This window comes from Sprattus sprattus, assembly GCF_963457725.1.
Source record: "Sprattus sprattus genome assembly, chromosome: 12".
NCBI lineage: Eukaryota > Metazoa > Chordata > Actinopteri > Clupeiformes > Clupeidae > Sprattus > Sprattus sprattus.
This window is the reverse complement of record NC_137910.1, coordinates 9,555,853-9,566,844: the sequence shown is the minus strand read 5'-3', so window position 1 is coordinate 9,566,844 and position 10,992 is coordinate 9,555,853. Positions and strand designations below refer to the sequence as shown.

General features: G+C 45.7%; 1 protein-coding gene across 2 annotated transcripts in view; it reads right to left on the bottom strand.

Annotated features, from left to right (window-relative positions):
* Positions 1–6,808: 6,808 nt before the first annotated feature.
* The window catches only part of micu1 (mitochondrial calcium uptake 1), a 57,029-nt gene continuing 52,845 nt past the window's right edge, over positions 6,809–10,992 (bottom strand). For both annotated transcript variants that reach the window (XM_080848457.1, XM_080848458.1), the window contains 2 exons: positions 8,393–8,482; positions 6,809–7,949 (listed from right to left, as the gene is read on the bottom strand). In XM_080848457.1, coding sequence (XP_080704583.1) covers positions 7,786–7,949; positions 8,393–8,482 — 254 coding nt within the window. In that variant the 3' untranslated portion in view covers positions 6,809–7,785. The remainder of the gene's footprint in view (positions 7,950–8,392; positions 8,483–10,992) is intronic.

Sequence of the window (10,992 nt, the reverse complement as noted above, 5' to 3'; positions counted from 1 at the left end):
AATTAGGTATTTAGGCATAGATATTTAATTAGAAAATGTTATGGTCTATATAAACCCAATGCATTACATGAGATAGTGATAAGCTAAATATATACAAAATCATCATTTATAGGGTACTTTCTATTGGGAAGTAGCTGTCCCCAACCCTGACATCTAAATTTCAATGCCTTTAAATAACACTTTTCAATTTTTTTTAGATTTTTTTCAATGATTTAATTTCAAAGATCTTTATGATTGGGTTGAAACAGAACTTGGAATATTTAGATTTATTGTGGGTTTAATTTTTAAATCAATTTTCTATACTCAAAAAATCATGTCCCTAGTTTTCATGTCACTACCGAAACACAAGAGTTTTAGTCCATTGGCTGAGCCTGTGTTTTAGCCACGACTCTGCATTTTTGACCATGCAGTGACACTGCATCTCTGACCCTCATGGTTGAATGGTAAGTAGCTAAATCCCATAGTTTTTATATAAATGTGTTCCAAAGTCTGAAAATCGACGTGTAACCTTAAGAATTGTCACTACCGAAACGCATGTTTTCTTCAATTAAGTAAACCTTTTGGGGTTTCATGGAAAATCTTATGTTTGTATGTGTGTTCACCTCTTCAAAGATGTGTTTGCATGCCGTGTGCTTGTTAGAATTCTTTATTTATGCTTAAAGTTAGCTAGAATTGTCACTACCGAAACAGTCACTACCGAAACATATGGTAGTGACCAGATGATTTCGGTAGTGACAAAATGAATTGGTAAGTAGTTCAATCCCATAATTTTTAAATAAATGTGTTGTGTGGACTAAAGGCCGGCCCAGAGCACCTTTTGGAAGATTTTGGGAGAGAAATGAACATCCATCCAACAGTGCAGTCACTACCGAAACACTGGATGTCACTACCGAAACAGTGCAGCACTACCGAAACACAGGATGTTTTGTAAAAAATTAAGTATATTGAGTAATCAACTAAAATGTTATGATACTGATTGGATTAATGTATGTTCAATTTCATCAATGAACAACTCTGGAATCAATATGATCAGTATTTAGCATTTTACAAAGAAATATTGCACTTAGATTTTGATGAATTGTATAAATTGAACTTGAAAATTTGGTAAAAAATTCATTTTTATGGATTTCATTGTGAAAACCTTCAAGAAATATTTGTAAAAATACTCTTCAGAGAAGGGAAGGAAACACAATCTGAACAGGTCAATAATAATACTTTTTTACTATAGTAAATGTGATGTTTCGGTAGTGACAATTTTTGGAAGAGGAAAAACATTCCAACACATTCTGAAAATACAATATAAAAATTGACTGTTCTTTTACTAGATAAGTGTACTTTAGATATGGTACAATATACATACGGACAAAGTTTTGGGAATGAAACATAAAAAAAATCAAAATATTTCCGACCTGACTTTGCACCAATTCGGTAGAATGGCCCATATAAATAATTACATTCCCTTACTGCAAATCTCATATTTGAGTCCTTCTATGCTCGAAGAGTTCTTTAAAACACTAGCAGACTACGAATATGGAGTATCCCATTACTTGTTTTCTGAAGGCCAGGGCTACTTACCTGGCAGAATGTCAAGGGTAATTGTATATCTTAAATGTGCGCTTCATTGTAAGTTATTGTGTTGCGAGACGTAATGGAAATGAATAGACTTGTGCTCTGAAATGTCAATGAGGTGATTTGTATCCGAACCACTGAGTCCGGCGGTCTAATTTGCAAAGGGCACTTTCCCTGTTGCTTTTTGTTAAGCGTAAATGCTACTGTTCACCCTCCATCTGAAATGCTCCAAAGCATCCTAATGAGACTCTGCCCTTTCAGACGCCAGCTCCGAGGACGAGGAAGAGGAAGAGCCAAAGGCTGCAGCTAAAGCAGCTCCAGCACCTGCTGCACCAGCAGCCAAAGCCCCACCTGCTTAAGAGGAAGAGTCATCATCCTCCTCCAACTCAGAGGATGAGGAAGAGGAGCTGCAGCCCAGTCCCAGGCCGCCCAGCGAAGCCTCCTGCAGCTGAGGAAGACTCCTCAGACAGCTCCATCTTAGAGGACGAGGCTCCACCTGCAGAGGCCACTCCGGCTTAGGCCACTGCCCATGCAGCAGAGAAAGACTCTTCGTCGTCCAGCTCTGAGGATGAGGAAGATGAAGCTCCAGCCGCGAAAACTACCTCTGCCATGACCACCCCTGCCAAAGCTCCGCACAGTGCCAGAGGAATCGTCCTCTTCCTCCAGCTCAGAGGAAGAGGAAGCGACCGGCCAAGACCATCCCTGCTAATGCTCCACCAGCCAAGAAGGAAGATTCTTCAAATTCAGCTGAGCGAGTGGTCAGATCTGTAAAAAGGAGTTCAAGATGTTTTTTATCCTGCAGATTTTTTATTAATGCTGATGTTACTATAGTTTTACCACTAAAGGCTAGGAGAAAGTTGGTCCTGTTTACATTGCAAAAGGTCTGTGCACTGTCCTTAACGTGTGCATGTGTACTGATGTGATGTTTAGACTCTGACAGCTCTGAAGAGGAGTCTCAACCTGCACCCAAGCCTGCAGCAGCGGCTGCCAAGGCAGCAGAAAGCAGCTCAGACTCCGATAGCACTGAAGATGAGGAGGCGCCACCGGCCAAGAAGCCTGCAGCTGCAGCAACCACACCTGCGAAGCCCACACCTGCGAAGGCTGCTGCTCCACCCGCTAAGGCAGCAGAAAGCAGCTCGGACAGTGACAGCTCTGACGAGGAGGAGGAGGCTCCAGCCAAGAAGCCTGCAGCTGCAGCAACCACACCTGCAAAGGCCACACCTGTGAAGGCTGCTGCTCCACCCTCTAAGGCTACAGCAGCAGTGGAAAGCAGCTGGGACTCTGTAGCCCCCGCCACTAAGAAGACCCCAGCTCCATCTCCAGCTCCAAAATCCTCTGGTTTATTTGTGCCAGATGAGACAATTCTACATTGTGTATGATGTATTTATATGCCATGTCAGACACCTTTTTAACATAAAATTAGAAAAGCTTTTTCCCCTCATGGGTCCTTGGCGTTTTGGCCAGTAGATCTTTGGTTAAAGTTTTTGAGGTGGTGTGGAAATATGGATTAATAACTTGTATCTTTTCCCCCTTTTCGGAAGAATAAGAGAAGAGGATATTGAGGTGGACCCTTGTCTGGCAGATAACTGTTATCCATGTACTCTGGCTGTCGAGTGGACGTCTCCACTTTGTTAATGTGTAATGGGAAATAATGCTTATTTATGTACAAATGTGCTGCGTTTTGGATCATAGTTTTAATCTGTTGATTTTATTTCCGTGTCCAGAGAGGATCTACTGGTGACTGGGGCCAGAAGGCCAATAATGTGCTCAGATTCACCAAGGACAAATCGTTCGGCCACGAGAAGACCAAGAAGAAGCGAGGTAGCTACGCAGGCGGGGCCATCTCCCAAACTGTAGACTACATCAAGTTCGACAGTGAGTGAACTGGGCTGGGTGCAGTAATGGCACTTGTCCACCAGATGGAGGCAGAAGGAAAGATTGCTGTTTGAATGACGTCAAATGGATGATTGGAAATGTATTAGTTTTTTTTCTTTTTTCTTAAGGGAAATTGAGCCCTCGGGAGTCTTGGATATCCTCGCTTGAATGGAGTGATTTAATTTTATACAAGTTTATTTTGCGTCTTAGTTTATGCTTTATGAGTCAAGGGTCAATGTTAGTCCACGTTTTGCCTTCATAACCTACAATTGGTTGTACTGTTTGTCTGCTTTCTTATTTTGAAATGGTTGAATGTTTTATTATGATGTGCAGATCCCAAACTGTGATTTCTGTTTTAGATAAATAAGCAAGTTAGGTCCCAGTGTCTCCCAGAGAATCTTAATGCTTCTGTTTTCCATACTGAATGTATTTATTAGACAGCTTGCATACCTGGGATACGGTGGCAAACACTGCTCACCTCCAGAAGCCATAGGTTTGCTATAGATAGGTTTGACTACTAGCAGAGGTTCTCTCAGTGACCAAGTACCCGGTACAAGCATATCTTGATAATGAGCCATCCCCTTACCATGGACTTACGAAGCCATTCTGTTTTAGTTAGATATTAATTTTACTGTCACAACCACAGTGTTGTACTGTCTCTTTCTTACTCTCTCTTGTTATATTCAGCATCAATTAAAGGTGAAAGACAGAAACTCCACGCATCTGTTCTTGTTGCTGATTGCTTGTTATGTCTGAGAGGGCACACGTCTGAGAGGGTACATGTCTGAGACGGCGCATGTCTTCTGATGTGTGTCTGCTTGTTATGTCTGAGACGGAACACCTTAATATGAGCGCTCAGTATTTTTCCCTCTGATTAGTTCCGTTGAGGAAGCCTCCTGGGACTGTGAGCGCTAATGAAGGTGCTGGAGTCTCACACCTGCCTGTTCCACGAGGAGGAGAAGGAGGAGGGAGGAGGTGGCAGAGGAGGAGGAGGAGGGGACAGAGGGAGGGGAGAAGTGCACACACTTCCTGGGCAGTGACGTTAACAGTGCCCAGATTCACTGGAAAGTGCGATGTCTCCCAAGGCCTCTCTCGATGTGATGACCTCACTTAATGTACATGAGCCGCACCCATAATTCCACTCTAAAATCTGAACGTTGACCTTCTGAAGAATTATTCGCTACCCCTGCAGGGCACTGCTGGTAATCACCTGACCTAACAGAGTTGAGGTGGCTTAGAAGATTGTCTTGATTGTATCTAGTATCTCTTTTTAACAGTACGGTCCAAAATAATGGCCTCTCCCACTGGCCTCACTGCTCTGGGGTCAGGAACAGGAGAGAGTCCTTCACACAGTAGGCCCCAGTCAGACCTGGAACCCTGCCAAGCGTTTGTTGCGGAAGCCTTTCTTGTTCTTTTCCATCTGCCCTGGGCTAATAGGTCATGGTTCTTGGGGGGGAAGACTGTTCTGCACTCCACTGCTGTCTTAAAGGTTTTAGCGGTGAGGTAAACAGCGCTTGTTAGGCATGCCCCAGTGGCGTACTGACCTTGACCCAGATCAGGGCTGCAGACTGGCACTGTGGCCCTTTCATTGGCAAAGAGGCCTGAAGAAACGCCTCCGTTAGCCTGAGTCAAGCCCAAGAGGTTTGTACCCAGGGCAGACTAGTGTTTTCAGCTCATCTCATTTAGTCCAACAAGTGTTTTGCTTATGAGCAGTAACATAATAGATGTATCTGCATTACATATTCAGAATACACAATATGGGTAACTATTCAGATAGTCTGAATACAGTTACATTAATCACTCTAATTGAAATATTTCCACAAGCCAACGTTTCTCAAGCCGACACAGGTGTGCAGAGTCCTGCCAGTCAATGCTGGTGATCTGTCACTCGCCAGGTCCTCGCACCGGTGTTGCTTCCCCCTATTTAAACCACCTGCATGTCATGTCAGTCACGGCTGGGCTAGAGAGGTCTGTTGGGGAGGTGGGCTGATCTGTCCACTCTGGGTCACAGCATCAATGGTAGCCCTTACAGGGATTACATCACACACACACACACACACACACACACACACACACACACACACACACACACACACACACACACACACACACACACGCTGAGGCCCTTCCAGGGATCCCATGGTGTTTTAGCCAGCACTCCTGCCTACTAGGGATGAGGTTGGAGTTCGAGTTGGTGCGGGACTGTGCTTGTTTACACAACACAGGTTATCATAGGGCCATGTGTATTGGTGCCCTGACCTGGATGGGAGTGAGGCTCAGGGGGTGCAGTGCTGTGAGTGAGTAAACCTCACTCCCCAACACCTTAAGAGACATGCTTTTGTGTGTGTGTGTGTGTGTGTAACAGTAGCCAGTGGGTACAGTGCTGTGCAGTAAATAAACCTCACTCCCCAACACCTTAAGAGACATGCTTTTGTGTGCGTGTGTGTGTGTGAGTGTGTGTGTGTGTGTGTGTGTGTGTGTAACAGTAGCCAGTGGGTACATTGCTATGCAGTAAATAAACCTCACTCCCCAACACTAAGAGAGGTGCTAGCAACAGACACTAATCGATTCTGGAATACATTTTACACACACACACACACACACAAAATAGTGCTTCGAGCCATAGAGGGAAGAATGTAAGACCTTAAAAACCAACAGACCGTTTCATATTTGTTTGTGAGGGAGGTATAATTTACTGGTTGCGCCATCAATATTTAGGCTTTGGAATTGCTGTTAGATTATAAATATTGACCTCAGATACAGTTGGTTTAGTTTATTGATGCAGGAAGTCTCCTATTTAGTACGAGGGAAACAGTAGAATAAGACTCCATTCTTTTCCCCTGCTAGATAGGGCTTCACTGCCTTCTCTTGTCAGAGCAGGGTCAGTTACCGTGGTTACATAAGCTAGTACACAAGCTAGTTGAGAAGAGAGGCATTTATTGTGTTCATACCTTTCATTCCCTGTGTTGGCGTTGGCCAGTGTGTGTTTATGTAGAAGACGGATCCCCATCCTTGAGATTGAAAGAGGATGAAGGCCGCCCCTCCTGTCCATTCCAATTAGAGGAAAGTGCTGACTCTCGTTGCCCACACATTAACTGCCTCCCTCTCTCAAACACACACACACACACACACACACACACACACACACACACACTTTTGTGCTGCCTCGGGCAACACTTTACTTAAACACACACTCCTTGCAACACCTTGTATTTATCTACGTTATCATAATGTACCTGTGAGATTGCAGAGGCGTGTGTATGTGTGTGAGTGTGTGTGTGTGTGTGTGTGTGTGTTTGCGAACGTGTAACAGGGCTGTTCAAAATGCAATGACCTTATATGAAGAGATTGGGACTCAGTTGAGTTGTGAAAAAAAATCATCTTTTAGTTTAGCATTCTTTTTACATGAATCTCTACAAAGTCACTCTCAGGCATAACAAACTTTCGCAGGACTAGATTATCATAGGGCCATGTGTACGGCTGGAGCCGATGACATCAGAGCAGACACAGGAGACAACAGCAGCTCCGCAGTCACAGTTCTTATGGCTAACATATACATCTGTAGAGGAATATATAGGGTTGAATAATCTGATAATAATAATAATAATAATAATTATAAGACTCTATGGGCCCATTCATGTAAAGTAAATATAAGGGACAATATCCAGGCATATGAAACCATATGAGTAATAGGAGAGAAGTCAACTCATGACGATGAAACGGAGTGTTAAAAGAAGTGATGTTTTTGTGTTTTCGTGGCGCCATGTTTGTAGGCCGGTTTAACCGGGAAAGTGAAGTCAACTAAGCTGGGATAAATACAAGCATTACACTGCTGCAAAGTCACATCACTCATCACAATGCACAACCCCCCGTTAGCTGTCCTTTCACCGCCACGGCCTCTCCAGTTCCCCCGCAGACACACTGCGCCACGCTGGTGGTGTTGGCAGGCGGGGCGGCTGCGGCTGCGGCGGTGGAGCTGGAGGTGGAGCTGGGCAGAGTTTCTTGCTGTGGTACGCACGCGTGCATGATTGATCAGCCCTATCAGGGGTGGCATCTTAATGAGTTCCTTAGCAGAATGATTTATTTATATCTGGGAGGAGAGATAGACAGAGAGGGAGGGAGAGAGAGAGAGAGAGAGAGAAGGGCTTTGCTGATGCCAGGACGCCTTTGGCACTCTTTCGGGTTTCTCCTCCTCGCCGTCCTCCCCTTAGCCCATCATCTCATCTCCTCCTCCTCCTCTTCATCCTCTTCTTTTATCCTCTTACCACTCCTCTCTCTCTCTCTCCCTCTCTTTCTCTCTTTCTCTCTCTCTCTCTCTCTCCCTCCCTCTCTCTCCGGGCACTAGTGTGTTTTGGGCGTGGCGAAGTCCCAGGCGGTGTCCTGGGCACACTTCACCATGGCGCGCACCAGCCGTGTGAAGCCCATGTCTTTAGGCTTCTCCAGGCCACGCATCAGCCTCTGCTTCATGATGGCGATGAACTCCTTATTACTCAGCTCACCGTTGCCTGTGTGGGGTGTGTGTGTGAGAAAGACAGAGGGAGAGTGTGTGAGAAAGAGAGAGAGAGGGAGAGGGAGAGAAAGAGAGACGGAGAGAGGGAGAGAGAAGGAGGAAAAAGGAGAGACAGAGAGAGAGTGTGTGAGAAAGAAAGAGCAAGAGAGAGAGAGAGAGAGAGAGTGAGAAAGAAAGAGAGACACAGAAAGATAGAGAGAGAGTGTGTGAGTGAGAAAGAAAGAGAGACACAGAGAGAGAGAAAGAGAGAGTGAGTGTGAGTGAGTGAGAATGAAAGAAAGAAAGAGAGACAGAGCACAGGAGAGAGAGAGTGTTATATATTAAGATGGCCAGAATCTTTCAGTGGACACTTTCAAATCATGTTGATAAACACTCAATACTTTGGCTTGAGGTGATTGGTGTGTACGTGGAAACGCACACACACACACACACACTTACCATCACAGTCAAACAGGGCAAACACCACATCGCACACATGGTCGGACAGCTCCACTTTGGCCACAGTGCGGGCCACCTGCTTCATGGTGGCTGTGGAGGAAGATGGAGAAAACCTGAGTTAGGACTACACCGTCAGATAAAGGAGAGGAGCTGGGTTAGGACTACACCATCAGAAGATAGAGTGGAGCTGGGTTAAGACTACACCGTCAGAAGATAGAGAGGAGCTGGGTTAAGACTACACTGTCAGAAGATAGAGTGGAGCTGAGTTAAGACTACATCGTCAGAAGATAGAGAGGAGCTGGGTTAAGACTACACCGTCAGAAGATAGAGTGGAGCTGAGTTAAGACTACATCGTCAGATGAAGGAGAGGAGCTGGGTTAGGACTACACCGTCAGAAGGAGAGGAGCTGGGTTAGGAGGACTACACCATCAGAAGATAGAGAGGAGCTGGGTTAAGAGGACTACACCGTCAGATGAAGGAGAGGAGCTGGGTTAAGACTACACCGTCAGATGAAGGATAGGAGCATGGTTAAGACTACACCGTCTGAAGGAGAGGAGCTGGGTTAAGAGGACAACACCGTCAGAAGGAGAGGAGCTTGGTTAAGACTACACCTTCAGAAGAAGAGGAGCTGGGTTAAGACTACACCGTCAGAAGGAGAGGAGCTGGGTTAAGAGGACAACACCGTCAGAAGGATAGGAGCTGGGTTAAGGCTACACCGTCAGAAGATAGAGAACAGCTGGGTTAAGACTACACCGTCAGAAGATAGAGAGGAGCTGGGTTAAGACTACACCGTCAGAAGATAGAGAGGAGCTGGGTTAAGACTACACCATCAGAAGATAGAGAGGAGCTGGGTTAAGACTACACCGTCAGAAGATAGAGAGGAGCTGGGTTAGGACTACACCGTCAGAAGATAGAGAGGAGCTGAGTTAAGACTACATCGTCTTGAGATCATAATGAATCATTTAGTTCTGTATCACTCACTTCACTAAAAAACTACAATTTATTCTTTAGTTTAGCTATGCTGGGGTACATGTGGTCATGCCAGCGTAGCGTGAGCATAAACTAAGGGAGGAGAGGAGAGGAGAGGAGAGGAGAGGAGAGGAGAGGTGTCATGAGAGATAATTAAGAGGAGGATGCCTGTCCTTTTCACAGCACTGAAAAAGAGAGGGAGACAGACAGAGAGACAGAGAAACAGATAAGAGACGGATACAGAGGGAGAGAGCGAGAGAGAGAGAGACGGAAAGAGAGACGGATAGACAGAGGGAGAGAGTGGAGTGGGGAAATGATGGTGGGGGCAGCAGGGTTGTTGTGAACTGGATTAGGAGGATATCGTATTTGTGTCTTACTGAGCTGGATCAATAACACACCATCTCCCTGGTGTGGAAGTGCCATCACAAAGATATGAGGAGGAGAGAAAGAGATCGAGAGAGGGGGCCGACAGTGGGGATTTAAAAAGAGACAGAGAGAGAGAGAGAGAGACAGACAGAGAGAGAGAGACAGCCACTGACAGAGACTAGTCTGGAAGCACAGTGCAGCAAGGCACAGAAGGACTGAATCGAAAAATGGTGAACGAAGAAGGGCTTCCCAACACAGCCAGGGACCATCCATCTCAGCGCCCGGACAGGGAGGGAGGGAGGCTCTGGTACCAGCACCAGCCCCCGCCCCGGGTCACAACACAAACACACAGAGAGGGGGAAACAGCAGCGGATAAATAGATGACAAGGTGATAAAAAGCCTCTTTAGTGGCCATAAGGAGCATTGATTCAATCATCGTATGGGGGGGGGGGGGGGGGCATATGATAGATGAGACAGAGAGATCAGGGTACGGACGACGAGTGTGAAAGAGAAAAGAGAAAAAGGGTTATTCTGCACCGAGACTAATCGATTCCTATATAATCAGTTCTGTGTGGCAATGCACTGAGAGATACAATTCAACTGGGTTAGGAGAGAGAGCTGGAGCAGAAGTAAACAAGGGGGAGAGAAAGAGAGAGACAGAGAGAGAAAGAGAGAGAGAGAGAGAGAAAGAGAGAGCTGGCGCAGAAGTAAACAAGGGGAAGAGAGAAAGAGAGAGAAAGGGAGCACAAGAGTTAATGAGGAGGGAGAGACAGAGGAGGAGAGTGAATGAGAAGAAGTGAAGTCAGCCTGGAGAGAGGGACTGAGAGATGGAGAGAGGGACTGAGACATGGAGATGCAGAGAGGAAGAGAAATGATGAGATAGAGAAAGAGAGTGAGGCTGAGAGACTGTGAGTGTGTCACAGTGATGGAGGAATTCAGCTTGAAGGAGAGGCCAGGTTGATCCCTGGGAGTGCAGGTCCTTAGCTGGATGGAGGGGGCACTCAGTGCACACACACACACACACACACACACACACACACACACACACACACACACACAAAATACACCACACACACACACACACACAATACACCACACACCACACACCACACACACACACACACACACACACACACACACACACACACACACACACACACACACACACACACACACACACACACACACACACACACACAATACACCACACACACCCCAATGTAATGTAATGGAATGTAACGAAGTATTTGTACTAGCAAAGAACA